This window comes from Atheta coriaria, unplaced genomic scaffold (genome assembly GCF_025399875.1).
Source record: "Atheta coriaria isolate IRGN ID8LTWV9N9 unplaced genomic scaffold, Caltech_Dcor_3.1 hic_scaffold_1_pilon, whole genome shotgun sequence".
Classification (NCBI taxonomy): Eukaryota; Metazoa; Arthropoda; class Insecta; order Coleoptera; family Staphylinidae; genus Dalotia; species Dalotia coriaria.
Genome location: NW_027045443.1, coordinates 1708058 through 1727576, shown reverse-complemented (window position 1 = coordinate 1727576; position 19519 = coordinate 1708058). Strand labels below are relative to the sequence as shown.

The 19519-nt window shown below is 42.5% G+C and overlaps 4 protein-coding genes across 6 annotated transcripts in view; 2 read left to right on the top strand and 2 right to left on the bottom strand.

Annotated features, from left to right (window-relative positions):
• The window catches only part of swi2 (Protein singed wings 2), a 35872-nt gene that overhangs the window by 790 nt on the left and 15563 nt on the right, over window positions 1-19519 (bottom strand). The window contains exons 1-5 of one of the 3 annotated variants that reach the window (XM_065317801.1): window positions 4693-5130; window positions 2681-2972; window positions 2455-2617; window positions 551-690; window positions 163-495 (exon numbers count right to left, since the gene is read on the bottom strand). In XM_065317801.1, the coding sequence (XP_065173873.1) occupies window positions 163-495; window positions 551-690; window positions 2455-2617; window positions 2681-2972; window positions 4693-4733 (969 nt within the window). In that variant the 5' untranslated portion in view covers window positions 4734-5130. Of the gene's footprint in view, window positions 1-162; window positions 496-550; window positions 691-2454; window positions 2618-2680; window positions 2973-4692; window positions 5131-19519 lie in introns of those variants that run through there. The other 2 variants (XM_065317794.1, XM_065317807.1) reach the window with 2 other exon arrangements.
• Window positions 895-2228, top strand: LOC135804050 (uncharacterized). Its single transcript, XM_065317817.1, has 3 exons — window positions 895-950; window positions 1009-1308; window positions 1363-2228. Exons 1-3 carry the CDS (start codon window positions 941-943, stop codon window positions 2145-2147), a joined length of 1095 nt encoding a protein of 364 aa, XP_065173889.1. The 5' UTR covers window positions 895-940; the 3' UTR covers window positions 2148-2228.
• Window positions 5468-8540, bottom strand: LOC135804012 (SET and MYND domain-containing protein 4-like). Its single transcript, XM_065317770.1, has 6 exons — window positions 7822-8540; window positions 7063-7760; window positions 6646-7004; window positions 6394-6592; window positions 5811-6323; window positions 5468-5750 (listed from the first exon to the last, which is right to left on the bottom strand). The coding sequence occupies exons 1-6, from the start codon at window positions 8005-8007 to the stop codon at window positions 5567-5569; spliced, it is 2139 nt and encodes a 712-aa protein (XP_065173842.1). The 5' UTR covers window positions 8008-8540; the 3' UTR covers window positions 5468-5566.
• On the top strand, window positions 8714-11144 carry Fbxl4 (F box and leucine-rich-repeat gene 4). The gene is made up of 7 exons (XM_065317781.1): window positions 8714-8947; window positions 9024-9325; window positions 9605-9818; window positions 9879-10129; window positions 10186-10451; window positions 10514-10941; window positions 10999-11144. Exons 1-7 carry the CDS (start codon window positions 8714-8716, stop codon window positions 11068-11070), a joined length of 1767 nt encoding a protein of 588 aa, XP_065173853.1. The 3' UTR covers window positions 11071-11144.

The following is a 19519-nucleotide window of genomic DNA, read 5'->3' as shown; positions in this document are numbered from 1 at the left end:
TCAACCTTAAATTCAAGAATGATTTACAGGTCATTACGCGCTTTTACACCAAACACGCAAAACTTAATTTCCCATGAAATTAACCTTTCAAATAGGTGATTCTTATAGTTAATCACTATTAATTAAATTTCATGTGGCAAATAATCATAATGTGCGACGTACCTGTACCAATTTGTTGGATCTCAAAGACAATACATTAAACCGCTGCAACCAGTCACCACCTTCTAAGATAGCAATGCTGGCTATATTATTATGATCCAAATAAAGCTCTAGCAGGTCTTTGTAAGACCTATTCGTCACAATAGGTGAAAGATCACTGATGGAGTTGTTCTCCAAATGCAAAATTTTCGTCAAATTAGGAAGATGTCTGGGAAGTTGTAGAAGTCCTTGATTCAGACACTTCACTGCTATTATAGGATTTAAGACATCTTCAAAGTCCCGTACAATGTTGAATAGTTCGCAATCGCAATATCTTGGACATTCTGACATTATATCCTGAAAAATTTTCAATTTTTATAAAATTTTTCACCAATTTATTTCAAATATCTACCTGTTGGAATTTGCTGATATGAAATACTGGTTTACCATTGAACGGATCGTCACAATCCACTGTTTCTAAATCTCTGATTAAAGACGTGGTTATATTTCGGGTCCACATGAGATTTTCAGGACGACAGTTCCATTTATTATCTGCAATGATATTTGATAATTAAAATAATGTGCATCTCTGTTTGCTTTTAGAGTTCTAAATTTTCTCAGTTGTTATCACTCATGCAGTTACTTTCACACATGCGACAAATCGATTTTCAATATTTCGCGCCTCACTATAATTAATTACGAGGCGTGAAATTTACTAAATTGGTGTTATGCAGTTGGCCTTATAAATACGCGGCTCATTTAAGACTCAACATCATAAAGTGTGCTTCAATTGATAAGAGTCATGGCCAACTGTACATATTTAAACCACGCCATTTATTACACCAGAATTTCATATTAACTTGATTTCAGGTATTTTCTTGACAATTATCGCAGGTTTGTTGAGCGCAAGCTTAACAGATGTTCTTTCCTTGCCGCCTCCATATAATTCAAACGAGGTGCCTCATTACTATAAGGCGGTTGACGCCGATCCGTTTGAAGTGGTGGACTCTTATTACCTCTACATACGAAATTTGGAAGAAATAGACGTCATTTTGGATCAATTAGAAGACAGTTTCAAGGATCTCCAAATTCAAAATATAAGGAAATGGTTTGAGAGTGAATTTGATACGGTTGGATTTATCTTGCGCATGCCGGTCATCAAGGGCCAGGGTAAATTATTTATCAAAATTTTATAAATCCATAGATATTGAGTTGACTTTTCAGAACATCGTTACGCGCCAATACTGGAACGGTATGGCTCGGCTGCAGTACTTCCTAAACCGTCAATACCTGTTGTACCACAAGTAATCGTTGCAGAACCTTCAAAACCAACAATTTATCACAGCGAAGACGACGATGTGAAATTGGTGTCAACTGTTCCACCAGCTGATTCTTTTCGTGTTATTAATCATAACATCCCGCCAACGGAACCACTGCATCTCCGAGAAGATGACGAATTGGAAGAGTCAAATATTGAGCCGGCCCTCGTTCCATCTGATGTGACAATTTCTGAAACTCAAGCATCTATTCAGCCAGAAACAGTCCAAACTCCTATTTACCCAAGATACGAAGAAGTGGCTGTTCCCATCGGTTACGCTCAACATTCCCAGGTTCCACAAGTTTCGCCATCGGTAATAAAATTTCCTGTGGCCGAGCGTGAAATTGTCCTACCAACAGCTAGGCCAGTATCCCTCAAACCAAGAACCGTTATTGTGGAAAACGATGATGTTGAACACGCCGCTACAGCACCGCTGCTTGCAAGCCCAATTGAAGCAAAACCTGATAAAGCTCTTGGGGCAGATTGGTCCATCATCAACCCAAACTCGCCAAAGTATTCGATGATTCAATTGTACAAGCTTTTTCCTCATATTGCTAAGATGATTGGTTACATGAACGCTCAAGATTGCAAGGCGCGTGAGCTCACGGATACAGACTTTCCAGAAAATGTCAGTTTTCAAAAATGGCTGACTGTTTTACATGTACTCGAAGCTAACCACGTTGAGGGATAAAGAAACAAGCGAATTATCCTAACAAATATTGTTTATCAATCATTCAGCAATTTGAAATAATAAAACAATAATTGCAGATTATTACTAGAGTTGTATAATGTAACCTCATAAAAGTTTGAAAAAAAAGGAACAAGTCAAATGTTCCAAGTGTAATGTTCTTCTAACTGCACAATAATTGATTGTTGATATATGCATAATTACTGATATAATAACGCTTGAATTTATGAACCCAAGGCGCTTATTATTACAATAATTATATCACGTTTTATTGTTTTTTTTTGTTGCTGAATAAAAGTAGCATACTTACTGGATAAATAAACATCCTTGAGTTGGAGCCCCGGATACTGGGTGAATTGATTGGGCAGGCGATCAAACGAGTTGTTGCGCAAATCCAAGACATGCAATTGACTCATATTGTGCAGCAGGTTGTCGGCAACGCGCTTTAACGTCGAATTATTTATCCGCAACAACTAGCAGTGTGATCAAATCATTAGTTGCACAATAGACAAACCACAAACTTAATTATCACCTACGTTGATATGATTATATCTGTTTGGTCCAATGAGATAGGATAACTTGCTGTCGAAAATAATAACTTGGCGAACGTTTGGTAACTTCTTGATGACATGCTTCAGGTAAAATGTTGCGTTGTCGTATTTACACAGATGAATTGCGTGCACATCAATCGAAAACTCGACGTCGATTACCCGCCTGCAGATGATTTCGTTGTGTGTCTCATTTTGAATGTGTGACTGTAATCTTTGGCATCCTTCCGTTTCGGGACAATTATGTTGGTTTGTTGAGGTGATCACAATGCAAATAAATCTGAAATAAATCAATTTGCACCAAATTGTTTAAAACTTAATCAGAACCAGTTTTTGTATAATGTGTCATACAATTAAGTAGAATTGATGAATTGAGTGTACTTTTATGGATTTATGGCATGTTGAAATCATTGGCAAACTCAGCCGCAGGTGGATTCAATCTGCGCTGTCACGAAAATCGCAACATCATTAATTACATTACAAAAGGAGATGGATCTTGGAAGTTGAATGGCAATGTTGCACAAGCAAAGGTCGCTGTCGACCAGCATCAAACAATAAACTCGCAACATTTCTCTTCTCCCATGCGATTACCTCGAGGGTCGCGTAGCTAATTACAGAATTACAGAAGGTACGAAACGTGCGTTCGCAACAAAATCACGCCGTGCGACCTTTATATGCGTACGAAATGAAATGTGGTCGGTTATATTTTTCGGCAAACACGACCGCTCACCAGCCCGCCAGATACTCTGACGAGAGTGGTTCACGTGCACGTTTTATTTTTCAATTTTATTACGATTATTGTGCGCGCGGATTTGTTTAAATTAAAGCCGAAGCTAAATAAATGTGACCTACATTTTGGGCGTGAAGCATATATTTTTATGAAGCGATTGCGCCACGACGGTCGATCGGACTCACGCATACACGCGTCAAGCGCGGAATAATTAGCATAACGATGATAAATAATTAAACAAAACAGAAAATAGATAGATAGCTGTGCGATACCGCTGGGAACCTGTCGCGATTCATCGTGTTGACCGTCGGACGAAGTGCTGTCGGAATGTTTGTGTGCTGGAAAAGTACAATTAAGATTTTTGAACTGCTCATGCCACTCTATAATACCCTTGCTCCGGTTACGCCAGCTCGAGTGCAAACCGTTCCAAAAAACTACACTTTGTCTGATCGCACGTTTTTTTCTCTCTCGCAATTCGCAAGTAATCAATAATACATATTAGCAAACTTTAAAAGTTTTAAAAGCAACAGCGTTTTTCTTGACTTTATTTCACTCACGAGTTTAACTTACAAAGACTTCCTCTCGACTGAGTCGTGCAGTAAATGTAAGCTTTCATTAATAATTAAATCTTTATAAACAGTCTGGCTGCTGCGCTTGTTCAAAACTGTGCTCGTTCCAATTTGGAGCGTTCCAGGGAATTGCAGCATTTGCGTGCGCTTGGTAAATGTTAAACTAAGTTCTAAAGAGAGATTGCAGCCATTCAAAACTATCTTAGTGAAATAACTTATGAAATTTCGAATATACCGTTGATGTTTCCTTGAAGTACGTAATATTAGTACTGCTTTAAGCGGTTACATGTTGACAACGTTGGCAATGATAGTGCCATTGCCAATAATACAAATACATTTAACACCATTAACTTCATTAGCACAAAAAAGTGTAGAAGTGCTAATCAGACACAACTCCGAAGCTGTGAGTTAATTAAGTTACAAGTTTCTGTTTACTTTTGTTTTATATATGAAAATCATTAAAATACTACGTTATAAACAGGTATAGCACTCTTCATTTGTATATATTGCAATTTTCTTATGCAATTAAACTTTATAATTTTTATCAGAATATTGCTTTAATTAGAAACTAGTGAAACACAATTTTAACTTAGTTGAAAACTGCATGCTCAATTTAATGTATCCCTGAACTAAGCGAAACAATGCACATACAATAAACAAGTTTTTGTTGTTTAGATAAAAACACAATAACAAATACTTACAAGAACAAGAAACTTTCACAATGAAATTTGATACGAGGCATTTTAAAATATCACAAAAATTATATTATACGAATTAACTAAGTGAATATTGTCTTTTAAAATTTATAAATAATATTAATTAACGTATTGCACACATAATACACCGACGTTTCAAGATTGTTATCTTGTAAGTTGTGTCTTTGATATTGGCTTTTAGTTTGTTATTATTTTTTAATTGATGAAACGAACGCGAGCACATAAAACGCTAATGAGTAATAAATTTCGCGCGCGGCATGCAAATACGTCGCGCACGTTTGCAAACTGTCGGACGACTGACGATGGCAGCAAGAGGCGCATCGCAGCAACGTGGGCTAGAGTCGCTCCCGCGGAGCATTCCGGTTCGCCTGTTCGTATCATCCAACACAAAGCGAAATGGAGCAGTCCTGGAGACTATTCCTGTACTTGGAATTTCAACTACGCGCTCTACTGCCTTCAAGACATTACATTTTTTATCAAACGCCTACATAATAATCATACCTGTTGTTGTTCCTGAATGCTGAATAAAAATAATGCGGTGTAAAGCACAATTGAAACAAATCGAAACACTTTAAATACCAAAGAGAGTCCTTGTGACTTCATACATAACCAGCCACAACCCAGCAGTAACGTAGCACACCCCCACCATCTTTTGCGGGTCGGGCGCGTTTTATCTCAGCGGTCTCGGGTCTTCTTCAGTTGAACTGAACTCAAGTGATGCTCCGTAATACATCTGTCAATTAGTTTGAATAAGCGAGACTAAAGAACAGCAATTCATTTATAAATAGAAGTTATCCATACAAGTAAAACACGGTGTCTTTTTTTATAAAATATCTAAAAAAACGGTAGAATGCTTTGTTTACGATTTAGAACCATCGGTAATCTCTTTAATTGTAGCACTGTTGTTTTCAGGTGCTGCAAATCTGGCTTTCATTGGTTTGGCATCGACGATTGTGGGTTCCCACATATTGCCACTGTCCGCAAACAAAGCTCTTAGGCATTCTTCAATCAATTGCACAGTGTAATGTGGAGCTGTTGAAATTCTTAAACCAAAATTATAAATATTAAATCTGATAGAATTGTAATATCAAAATAGTATTTACTTGTAGTAAGCATCTAATCCTTGACAACATAACTTAATCCCCGATTGGACATCTTTCATATCAATACACTTAGTTGCCAAATCAAGAATTCCCTCCACCCTATTGAATTCTTCGCTCATAGCTTTAAAGTTGACTTGATTCTTGCAACGTGGACATTTCCCATCGTTCACTTTCATTGGTAATGTGAACATGTAATCGCAAGAAGTCTCCTTCAAAGTTTCGCCTTCCTTTCGATCACTATTGTTCTTTCTTTCATTCTCCTTTCTTTTCAATACGCTGGATTCCGAGTATGGGCACTTCAAACGTGAATCGAGTTTTTCCAAGCCTTCCAATAGCGGCCAATTCTGTGTGCATGCCGTGCACTTGCACTCGAACCAGTAGCGCCCTTTCAAGTACTTTTGGCGCTCCTTGAGATTCTTGCGCGAGTAATTCGGGCCGTAGTTGTCGGAGATTTCTTGACCCGTTTTGATTGGACGGCAAGTTCGCAGAACAATGTATTTTCCAACAAAATGCCTTGCACATTTATAAACCACTCAAAATGATTATAAAAAGCAAGAAATCCGGATTCAAAGTTTGCACTTACCTGGTGACTGCGGGACTGCAATCGTGATTAAATAAAGCAGCGGAAGCATAAACTGCTACACCAATATAATTGGCTGCTCCGAGCAATCGATTTTCCGACGTAATTTTGGTTTCGTAAATTTCATGCGCATTAAATTGCAACATTTGCAAATTGTACAGTAACAATTCACCGATTTTCATCTGCGTTTCATTTGGGATCACTGCGAATGTATTTAATTTAAAAATAATTTCTTTTACTTTTGATTCAACGTACCCAAATCTGCTTCTTTCCCAAAATATCCACATTTCTGTAGGCATCTCAATAGAAACGCGGCCATGACACTCCTTTGTAGGAAGTCCGCCGGATTTCGAAACTCGCTCAATGTACACAAGTTGTAAACGCCCTTTGCTTTTCCTTCTTTCATCTCCTTATGCCTTTCAAGTAGGTAGTCCAAAGGTTTTTGTGTAATCATTCGCAGAGCAACATGAGCTAAAATACTCATCCCTGATCCAATGAGTAAATCCACAAAGTGACACTCGTGTTTGTGATAGGTGCTCAAAGCTTTGTCGCGGCATGTGACTCCACAAAATGCCACTGAAGAGCAATCATAACAACCGAGAGGAGCTTCCAATCTTCAGCATACAAAATCAATAATTATTACTGCGCAACACAAAACACTTAACAGTTTACCTGTCATAGCAATGATGACAATGTGTACCAAAATTTTCAGGCAGTAAACAAGAGGCGTAAGCATCTTCTTGTATAATCAACTCTCCAGTGGGAATATACTCCTTTGCAACAATAAAACGTCCCTTATTAGGAGCACTTTTTACTTCCAGTTTACGACTTCCTCCAGGCAGCAACACGTTCTCTTCTAGGTAACTTAAGCATCTTCTTGGGTTAATAAGACTACCTGCGTCTTTGTAAGTCTTTCTGAGACTGTCTTCTAAAAGAATCCTGCTGCTTTCGTTGTTATTGAGTAGTTTGAGAACTAATTGTTTAGAAACTTGACATTTTTTGTCTTCGTTTAGAGCTTTGTAGCAAATTGCCATACGCCAAAAAGCTTCCGCTTTCTGCGCAGCTGGTAGACCTTCCTTCATCGCCACTTGAACGTCTTGTAGTGCAAGATTATACTTATTAAGCCGCATGAGAACATCACTCCTTGCCCAGAGAGCTAAACAAAGAGATAGACCGCCGTCCATCTGCGGAAACTCTCCAGTTTTCGGAGCTCGTAAAACAGCTTGACAAAGAAGCAGTAAAGTTTTCTGAAGTTGATCATTATTGAACGCTTGTTGAGCCTCAAATCTCCTGGCCAAGGATACTTCTGCTGATTTCTTCCGGTAAATTTCTTGGACGTGCGATAAAGTCGTTAAAACAATGTCTTTTAGCTAATAAATCCATTAAAATTTCATTTTTAATTAGCTGTGACATAATTAACACAAAACTTACTTTGGGATCACTATATAAAATCGAAATTCTATCAGAGTTAGTCTTCAGTTTACTGAAAACACCGCGAATCCAATCACGTCCGGCAGCGTCCTGCACAGCATCGGCAAACTGCATGAAGAATCCCTTTGAATTGGTTTGAAGGGTTTTCTCACTGCATATTTGCATGTACCTTTGAATATCACTCATTTTAGCGCGATTTACACGTGGGTTTCGTGGTACTTTGATACCGGTAGATAGACGACTAGCACGTGCAAGTAGTTCACTTATTTATATTTCTACAACTATGCACTGCTAAAAATAGGCTGACTATTTTAGCCATGGTGCAGAGGCTAGTAGTACTCAACTTCGCATTCAAGTTCGAACAATTCAAAATTTGGTTGGTAATATTAAATTGTTCAATAACAAATTGTTATAATTGAAACACTTGAAATTGATCAATTATAAATTTTAACAAGATACTTTTACACTTACTTTTTACTTTTCATTTTACTTTTCCAGTTTTACAAATATTGACAGTTGAAAATGCAGATTAGGCAAAACAAGTTACAAATAATAAAATAAATAAATTTGTTGTGTAATTATGAAGCGTATTTTGCATCAATTATTGATATTATTTCAAACTCCTGCAACATAAAAGCTACCCTTTGAAATGCATTGGCAGTCTGCAGGAATTTCAAACTAATTCCAATCGATGCCAACAGAGCGCGCTACCATGCCTAGCAAAGAATTAAATACATCAGCTGACCTTTGTTTTGCCTCCAGTTTAGTCTCGAACAGTTCTCCGGGCCCCTTGTAAATTTCTAGTTGTTTGTGCGTTTACGGGATGTGTGCGGTGCGTAGAAAAACATCCCAGCAACAAACGTAACGAAGAAGACTGGATCAGTTCACAGCTATGGAACCAAACAACGAACCTACCTCCTCCGACAATGAACCGTCGACTTCCAACAAAGATCCCTTAGATATCCTCTTACAATCCATGGAGTTCCTGGAGCAATACGCCGACAGCGTGGTGTCTTACTCGTCGAGATACAACAGTACGTACAGCTTTTCGTATTCACCCGACAATCTCACTGGAAAGGCAAGGAAATATCCGCAGTACGGTGATTTTGCTGATACATTCATGCTTGTGAGTTATTTGAGGTTAATTCAATTAGACAATCTAGCTTACAAACAGAATTATTGCATTACATGCATTACAAAAGAGGACGTACGGCAAATGGTGGCGGGAGTCCGAAGCGATCCAACCTAACTACATGCCCCAAGACTCTTGGGAGATTGAATCTGAGGATTTTGTTGTTGTTAAATATGAGTTCCCAGTTGTCCCTACAAAAGTGATCATTTATGAGACCTACAATCCAGGCGCGGTTGTCCGGTTGTATGGTCGACTTACAGGGTGCGATTGGCATCTGCTGTATGAGACTTATCCTGAGAGACCTGAGACCATTCCAAAAAACGCCGCCAGGTGTTTTACGCCGCCTCTGCGGAGGATTAAGAAGATTATTAAGTGAGATTTCTTCATTTTATCAATTGAACCTCTTCATGTTGAATGGGGAATTGGCCAAGGGCAAGCATCCTAAAAAAAAAAACGAAAAATAAAGTCTTAAATGTGTGTTGAATATATTACTTCATCCCGGGTTCCCTTATTGTTGAAATTAATCTTAGATTAATTTAGTTTTCCTAAACTTTGCACAATTTTTAATAGTGCGGCAATTGCCCCTTGAACATGAATTGGTTCATGTGAAATCTTTGCACCAAACTTGCTAACGTCAACGAACTGTCATAGTGAATTGAGAATTGAATTAAATCAATCACTTCTGACCAACTGCACCGGGTTGGACGCGGTCCTTTTGGCAGGCTATAGACCACTATCCAAAATTCAATTGTATTTACTCACCGACGGTCTTGAAAAAACGCCCGGTCCAAATTTAAAAAGTAAACAATCTTGCACCGATTTATCAATGGCGGAAGGACAAGTTAATTATTTCGAAATGTTACCGGTAAGTATTCAGATGACCTGGAAAATTTATAAGCGATGGTGCAGTGCGTATTGTTTGCAGTACGAAATCATTCTACACATCTTCAAATTTCTGGATCTGAAATCACTTTTCCGTTGCGCGATCGTCAATCAGATGTTCTACCAAGTGACACTGGACCCTACCATCTACAAAGCCCTCGCGCTGAAGAAGTACTGGATGAAGGTGGATAACAAAACGCTGAAATTTTTCCAGCGGCGCTGCACCATGCTCAAGAAGATTGATCTGAGTTGGTGCGGCAACAATTGCATGATTACGGAGGATTTCTTTCAGGAGTAAGTCGAACTTTTCTGTGTTAATCTAGAGCGGTTTGATGTTAATGATGCTTCAGCTTCCTGCGTACTTCCGGCACACAATTGACACACCTGTCTGTGGGAAGCTGTGACTTTATCCGGAATGTTTCTCTGGGTGCGATGGCCAAGTGTCCGCATCTGGTCGATCTGCGTCTGAACAATTGCCAGCCCAGTTCGTGGACGTTCACACTACTCAGCGAACTGCAAAAGTTACAATCGCTCGACCTGTGCGGTACAAACATCTGCAGCGATTCGCTGATAAAAATTCTTAAAGCAAATCCACATCTGAGACATCTAATTATCGGTAAATTACATGCGATGTCATCTATCAAGTTTGAAATCGTAACTTTTTTATTGGTACAATAGATCATTGCCAAAATTTATCGCAAGTCGACGACATATTCGAGACGCTATCGAACTACAATCCAAAGCTGGTCGCGTTGAGTGCCTGGAAAGTGCGGACGGCAACACCTCGCGGTATTCAATTCTTATCGCGCTGCCATCAGTTGCGCGAGCTGGACGTCGGCTGGGTGCTGGTCCTCGCCGAAACGTCGAACTGTCTGGAAAGAATCGCGCATGGGTGTAAAGATCTACGACGATTGATCATCTCCAACTGGCGCAACCTAACTGATCATGAGCTATTGCCCATAATCACAACTTGCAAGAATTTACACCAGCTCGATTTGCTGGGCATACGAAATATCTCGCCGGAATTAGTGGGTTATGCGTTGGCGTCATTACCTCATCTCAAACTGCTTGATATATCATTCTGTTCGAAGATTACTATGGATGAGGTAACAATGTGCGTTTTGTGTGCTCTTCGGTGTTATTGATACATTTCTGATTACTAGGTCATGCTGTGGTCACGGTTGTATCCGATGGTGATTATTCTCCGACATCTTGACGACGGCTTTATTTACTAAACATGATTGATATATCGGTGCAGAAACAAGATTGTACAATACCTCTTAAAGCAAATATTTATCTTTCTTGCAAATTTTGTGCGTTCCTTCCTCCTTTGTGCTCTTCGATTTTGAATTTTTTTCACGGCAAAGTTTTGCGTTTGGCGTAAATCATCACGATGTGTTATATTTGCACACACGTGTCGCGGCGTCGATTGCCAACATGTGCGACGATGGCAATACTGAAATGAAATATTTCCGCGCGAACTTTCGCGCCGCCGTCGAAGGCAAATGTGCGTTCGGTCGCGCTTTGTTCCCGCGCGATTGATTTATCGCCGGGCGTCTTCGGCGTCTCCTTCGAACTATCAAATTTCGGAGATTATCATATATCACCGGGTGGGTGCGCGCGCGCGGACGCCGGCAATTTTACATTTTTCATAGTTTCTAATAAATCCTTCAGCGATTCGAGGGTTTTCATCAAAAGTTTTTTTTACGGTTGGCGCGCGCGCGCGCGAACGTTATTCATGCGGCGACATCGGTCAATCGCCGATAAAAGCATCCCTGCCATCGGGAGCAATAACAACAGAACGGCCTCGGATTCTAATAAAATATGATTATTTGATGGAGGCAATCCGGAAATTTATATTTATGACGCACACGAATTCGGAATGCTGCGTTTGAGCACAATACTCATGCATGCCCTGCAGTTATCTGCTTGATTATTTATTATTATTTGATCATTTTGTTAATTAATTATTTTGATTGCCTGCCGGCAATGTTATAATTATTTCATGATTAATTTCGAGTGTGCACAAAGTAAATCATTCGTCAGTATTGTAATTATATGCTTGTTTCTCTTTCCGCTTTGAATGTTGTTGATTTTCTCATGCATGCTGGTGATTTTCTTGTCGGCCGGGGTCATTTTTTATCATTTAAGTATCGCAATGACATAAAACGTATCGGCATCCCTGCATGCACCTATAAAAATCAAAATAAAAAGCAATATAAAATCAAGACGAGAGAGGCATATGCACGCCTCGTACAAAACAAACATCTGAGCCTCGGCAGAAGGGACACGCGGAACGCGTTTTTCCGCGATTCCGTATTCAGGCGGCGTGCACGCATCGGTTCAAAGTAAGAAGGATATCGAAGGATATCCGCCGATCGGATACACAAACGACAAACGCCGCAGCGTCATAACCGCGCGTATCGGAAAGCAATATTTATCCGATAGCATATCTGCATCGCATAAATATCTAATGCAATATTTAAACCGTGGAGTCTTGCATACTCGATGGACGTTTATTATTTAAACGATTTGCCCCCGCACGACGATGTGCATGGTGCGGCGAACAATATGCCGATTCTAATTTGCGAAAGCTGCCGCCACACATTGAGATATTGAAGTTTTTCCCCGGCACCGGGAAAAAGTTTTCGCCTATCGATGCGCAATATGTTCATGTTCATGTTCGGTTGTTGGAAAAAGGTCCAACGAAAGTCGGCGAAAGTGAGCCGTGAGTTATAAGCGCGCGGTGGATGTGACCCGAGGGGGGTCAATGAGCACACCATGCGGCGCCCTGCAAGGCCTGCAGCACCGGCAGCGGCAGCGAATATTGTTTAGTTGTTCGGCAATCGTTGCGATATTAAGGGGCCGCCCGATGATTTACAACTTTCCTATATAAGTTTCGGCGCCGATGTCTTCGCGCGTTATTCTTTATTGTTTCATCGAGGACCCACGGGCGGAGGCGGCGGTGGCATTAGGCGCGGCACATTTTTTCGACACGTCCCAACGCCCGTTAGCGGTACACGACTGCACGCAATTTGCAAATGACGAATGCGAGCACGCTGCGTGACTCGGGGGGCGGCGGGTGGCGGGCACGTCGCGCCGCCAGATATAAAGTTGTCACGTCTCGACGCGACCTCGCCGCCTGCCGTTGCGGCTACGCCGGCGTTTTCCGGCAATATGTTCGAGCGGCATCGTCGTCGTCGTCGTCGTCGTGAATATTCTCCGACGTCGGTGGCGGCGACTAGTCCTCGGGGAGCGCAACCCAACCGGCGTAACTAACTGGCTGTCGGCCCGCGCGCCCCGCCTGAGTGACGTGCACAAACACGACCGCATCCTCGCCGCACCGCCGTGTCACAATTTCACGACGTGACGGCGGCACGCGGAACGGAACAGAAAGGGAAAGCGCTTTCCGCCACTACCGCCGCCGTCCCTCCCCCGCATTGCATACACTCGAAAATATCAAAACATTAAGCGGCAGCAACTTCAACTTCAGCGACCGTGCCGCTGTGCGGCGAAGTGGTGGACGGTTAATTTTTCCAATTAGCCGCCACCATTAATCTTAAAACCGCCGGTGATTTTTCATCGGGCGGCCGTTCCGCTCCCCCTCGCAATGCACTCACCCCCAAAACCCCGCCACCACCGGTCGCACTGCACGATAATCAATCGTTAAATGCACTCTTGTACCTACATAAATAATAAAATGCAGAAGAAGAGAGAAAAAACGTAACGTCTCGGCATAAACGAAAAAATATTCGCACGTTAGCAGCACCGAACACACTTCACTTATAAATGACAAGTTAACAAGATTTTTACACTCGAGACTTCGCCGTCATCGCTTCTTTTTCACATCCGGCGGGCGCAAATTTTCGTTCGTCGCGCCTTTTTATTTATTTATTTGCACGGCGAGGTTGTAAGGTGTAGTTTAACCGCCGCCCGCCGGCAAAGACAGAGTCATCGCGTCGTTATTACGACATTATATCGCGCGCGCACGCCGACGAAGAAAAAAATGTAAATTCGCGGCGCGTCGTACTCACGTGCGCGCCCAAAATCCTCCAGATGATGTAATTTAAGCAATATATGAAGATTTGTAGCGCATTTTCGCGAACGCGTTACGTGCTCTTTTTTATTGCACGCAATTTGCACTTTGTCTGCGCGCCGCCGCCGCCGCCGAGCGCACGTGTGCACCGCTGTGAGTTATTATAATTTCGCGTTTCAACGTTTCGCCGGCATAATCGCATGATGCGCTGAATAAAACAAAACGGCCGACAATCTGGCGGCGCAATGATGGCATCCATACGGTCCGATGTTCGCCGAAATTGCATTATAAATCTATCGACGTGGAGAAGATGCTGGGGTTAAACGCGTCCCCGACCATATAAGGTGCACTTTTCAACGTCGCGAGAAAGAGATATTGCCGGCTGTTATCACTTCGATATATCGCGCTTGGCGTAATAGTATTCTTCGCTGCGAATGCTGCGCGCCGAGCATGGAAAAAATGGCGGGCCGAAAAGAATGGCAGCCAATGAGCGTTATCAGATGGGCATTTTCCATTACCTGATTTCCAACTTATACATTATCGCCTCGACGTTCGACAGGATGTGGATGTGGATGCGGATGTGGACGTGGATACACAGTGGTCGTTTATTCGGCGTGTTATCTTGAAGACGGATGGTCCTGCAGCGCGCACCTACGCGCCCGTCACCCGCGCCAACTTTTAAATTCAATCACAACTTATTCCAGCAACTGCTACCTTTGGCCCTCCACGACTTTTTAATGCATCCTGCAACGCTCACAACAAACAACGCGTCGATTCGCTTTCTGATACACTGCCAGAATTGTCAAGACGACGGCAAACAATCAAAGTCCCCAGTGGTTTCAGCACTTTGCTCATGTTTTCCTCCACTTCAAGTCAAGTCCATCCACGTAATCTTTTTTAGTCCTACGCTTCTTGTCGTTCTTCGTTTTGTTCTTCTTTTTTTTCAGTAGTAGCTGGAAACAGTAGAACTCGACCAGAACCGAAAATGACTGACAGGTTGATAGTTGCTTTGCTGGCGTGTAACTTATAGGTGTAACTCGCGGCGGCGATATGATAGAACGTCCGCAGGCGGCTCGGGGGAGAGCGTCGGATAGTTGACCCTTAGAGACGGCCCTAAGTGGCTCGGCGTTCGTCACGCGGACGTGACGTTTCCTGCCATCCGGCTTGCCAGCGTCTGATAACATGCAATGTGATGTGCAATCCAATGCAATACTCGCGCATGAAATATTCAAATGTTTTTTCTTCGTGTATGTTTTACATTCGTTCTGCCCTTGAATACTTACCCTCAATCTATATCTCCATGGGGGAAAGTCTCATATGTTGATAACAGATAACAAAAGTCACCTGAGACGTTTTTGTTCTTAGCTGAGGCAAAGATTACAACACAAGTTTGATATGAAGGTAGGTACTAATCCAGAAAATTTTAATATTGCTTAAAAGTTGTTTGGTGGTTGTTATTTATTTTTTGGCGGAAAATTTCCAAGCCACCTAAGACGAAAATCCGTCACGAAGTAAAAGTCACATTATTATCGTGAGGTTGCCGGCACGCACCCGCCGGCGAAACTACTCACCGCCACCGGGGGCGTGCGGAACGCGCCGTTATGGTAAACAGTTTACCGGATGATCCCGCGCCACCGAAACCCGCCGCAGCAAACTTCTAATACTTCTCAAGAGGGCTTAGCCAAGTAGACTGCAAACTGCAGGAGCGCGACGTGCCAGCGTGTGCGTCTTCTCTCACCTCGCCGGGGACGGCGTGGCTGCTTGCGGTGCGGCGGGCTTTTCCGCCCGTCTCGGCAACTAAATCCATCATTCCCTATTAAGGATTTTCCGAGTAAACAACTCTAAGTATTGTTCTTAAGCGTTTTTCTTACCGGGGGAAAGTTTTTTCCTTCACGTCCCCCAAGCAACATATTACTTTTCGCAGCGCTGCGCTTCTCGACGCTTGTCGACACCTCCTTGGATGTCTTGTATAAATATAAATAAAGCGTTTCTTTGTCCGTCAAATAAACCCGCAAGTGGTGCCGGTATCAACTCCCTCACACTTTCACCCAAACCTCCACCGATATTTATATTTATATATTCGTCGAAATCGTTGGGTCGTCGCGGGCTATTAATTCCTAAACGTATCGAAACGAAGTGTAAGTGTTCGGGTGACACAATGAACAAACGCCATTGAAAATTATTTCCCATTCTTCCCGAGCACAAAGGACGTGCACAGTCAATTTGCAGAGGGACCCACCCCTCGATTGAAATCCGAATAAAACTGAATCAACATTTGCGTACACACAATTCGTGTGGTTGGTTGCCTTTTAAATTTTCATCGACATCGCGGAGGCTTATGATCCACAAAAAAAAACCTGAACCACATTTAAATCAAATTCTTCAAGTAAGTATATGTATAAGCGAATCATAAACGAAACCTTGTATGCAGCGGGCCGGGTTTCGTTTCGCTAACTTTATTGAAAGAAGAGGGTCTCTTTTTGATTTTCGAAATTAAATATTTGCTTTACGGATTATGTGCTTTTATGTTTTATATGTGCTCGTGGTTCCACGGCGCGAGCGCGTGCCGGCGGGGCGCAGGTCCTTTTAACTATGCCTTTTTGTCGATATTTAATTACTGTACGACTGGGGAAGAAAGGATGTCTCATCTTTATAGACTTTGTCGTGATTTTTTTCTTACTTGATTAAATAATTACTTCTCAGCTTTGATATTTTATACAAAACACAAAAAAAGTCACAAATTTTCTTTTGGTTGCTTTTGCGTCTACAAAAGAAGGCATTTCGAGACACTGTATTTACCATTTAGTTGACGTAGTTTTAGAATATGCCAAGACAAAGTTTGTGTGTGTAATAAAGCACGGAATTAACTAGAATTTCACATCATTCAAGCAGGATTTGCATTTCTTGCCATTCTCTCGCAAAATTCAAAATTCCACACTTTATATCCACCCTAGTAACGCTAAGAAACGTCACATTTTCATTTCCTGTTCCGGCAACCCGACTGACACGCCATCTTCACTGCATAAAGAATTTTTAATTTTATTAGTTTCGATAAAAAATGGCTTGATGCGCGGCGGTTCTGTATTATGCGATGATGAAAATAACAGGACCTACGCAGCGTCATAAGTTCCCGAGTGGCGGGATTAAAGTGTAGACGACGAAGGCGGCAGGGACAAGAACGGTGCGCGGTTCTTCGGAGGATCGTACGCGCCTGCGGTGACTCGCCTGACTCCCTTTGATAAATGATATCGGATCAACTCGAGTGTCTTCTTCTGGTGCGCCCTGCGCGACGACTTGTTCTTATTCATTAGCGAAATGAACATCGTGTCAATACACACGAGCCGATCGCACATTCCGCGCGTTATCAAAATTTATTCGCCGAGGTGGCATGCGAACTATGCGGTTGTGTACATGTAGACATGTGTGTGTGTGTGTATGCGATTTAATAATTCACGCGGGTTGATTATGTGAAGTTTTCTTCGTTTTCGGCGGCGGTTGCGCGTCGGAAAACAGAGCACGCGACAAGAAGAACACTTAAACCTCTTCGGGAACGTGTAATTAAGACAAGGATTTTTGGTATTTCGGTATTCAGCCCTCCTCGCCAGCGCCAGCAACTAAAGTCGCCGTCATCCTTCTTCGCCGCCCCCTTCATCTCTCGGATCGTCGCGACGAACTTCCATCTTCAGGTCGTGCCTCCGCTGCGAGGCCATTAATTCCGCGCTAAACTGACGTTTAACCCCATCATTGAGCAATTAACAATACGAACCGCATATTTATTTCCCGCCACTATTTACCCTTGGGCTAATTTGCATTCGGCGCAAAAATCCAACATTGCACTTGGCGTGCTGCACAAATCCAAAGATTTACTTTTTAGTCAAGTGAAGTGAAGGGTCGCTGTGAAGTGCGTCGCCCGGCACAGCCCGCACGGCATGTGAATTTTCATCGTTTCGCCCCGCTTGCCACCCCCGTGTTGTTTTCGTGGCATAACGCAATATAATGCGCCAGCCGGAAACCGGGAAATGGCTTAATGCAAAACGCGGGCGAGCTTATTGTGGGCGCGCTTTGTGTTGTCGCCGTGCGCGCATTAAACGCGATATCGGTCCGGAGACGGCGTGCGTGAGCCGCATGCCGATGTGGCCGATCAACCCTCGCACGCATTTCGCCGCGCGCGCGGTCCAACAATGAATGCACAAATCCACGCTCGAGAAGATGATAGTTTTCGAGGACGTCGTAATTAAAATTCGTCCTGCAGCGCATTCGATAGTGCATACCAAGTAACTACCAGTATTATCCTCCAGTTTGTATCCCCAACAAAGTCGGAAATATCGATTTCGGAATTCTCTGATTTTTTCATTCGCAGGCGATGACTGCATTTGTAATTAAATAGTTCGCGCACGTGTTACACTTGTTTTAGTCGATGTTCTCATGTGTCGTCCTCTTGTTCTCTTGAAAGAACAAATTGCACGCATACCGCACGATTAATTAGTATTTGCTACGTCAATCAATCGCAATCGCAATTTAACATCCCTCTAATCAATCGAACGCACATGAGCTCTGAGCCGATTGTAAGACGAAACCGAAAAATGTTTTTTGATGTCTCGCACCCGTCCACATGCAGTCGCCTATCGCCCCTACCCGTGCACACGCTCAGGGATTAATTAGAAGCCTGGGCCGGCTTTTTATTTATGTTCTTACAGCGTCGACGACAAGCGCGTTAGTTAGTTCGCAGATTGTAGCTGCATTGGGCTTCTTTAGCGCGTCTCGCCGTTGCCGCGACGACTATTAATCCCGAGTCCTCCTGCAGGACGTTGTTATGTGAGTCACATGCATTCGTGCGGCACGTGCATCGCACGCGTCTCGCGCGCAACTTTCGAAAGTGCCATTTAACAAGCGGCGACGTGCGGCCCGGCCGCGGTTGGCGGTTCTTGCCCGCGCTCTCACGACGCCCGCCGCCGTCGAAGGAGTAAAAAGCGGACGGCCGAGAGCCGTTGTTATGATTTACGCGCAACAGGGACGCCGCCGATTGTCGCCCGCTTCCACATGCGTCGGCTATTAATTTTGTTGCGCGCCGCAATAGATTTTATTGCGCGTCGTCGCCGACGTTCGATTGCTACAGGAATTATCCAGACATTTTTCTCCCTTTCGCCGGGGGAAGTCTTGTACGTACATTAATAAAACACCACTTTAAAATAAGATTATCTACAGAACACAAAATGATGAATAGTGAAATATACACACACAAAAATTGCACCTACCTACTTTTAAATAAATTATTTTATATATAATACTAACGTAAATATTAACAATGTAGGCTATTAACGATGCATCCGATTGTTATGCTTGTTGATTTTATAAATCCGATGCCGTTTTCATCGGCCTAGGTCAAAGAAAAGGAAATTATGCATCAGTAACTCGTCATGGAACTTCATTAGCAATTGAAATCGCTTTCCACGAGGGTGGCGCACGTATTATTCCATTTTTATTTCGCTATTTCTGCGCGCGCGTTTCCCATTCCGGCCTTCTTCATACACACGCGTGCATTTCTATGCGGCCGCGGCCATTATTATGTGCCATTGTTATTTTATGAAAAGCGAAACTGCACACACACACACACACACACACACGCATACATTCGCTGCTCTCACCCT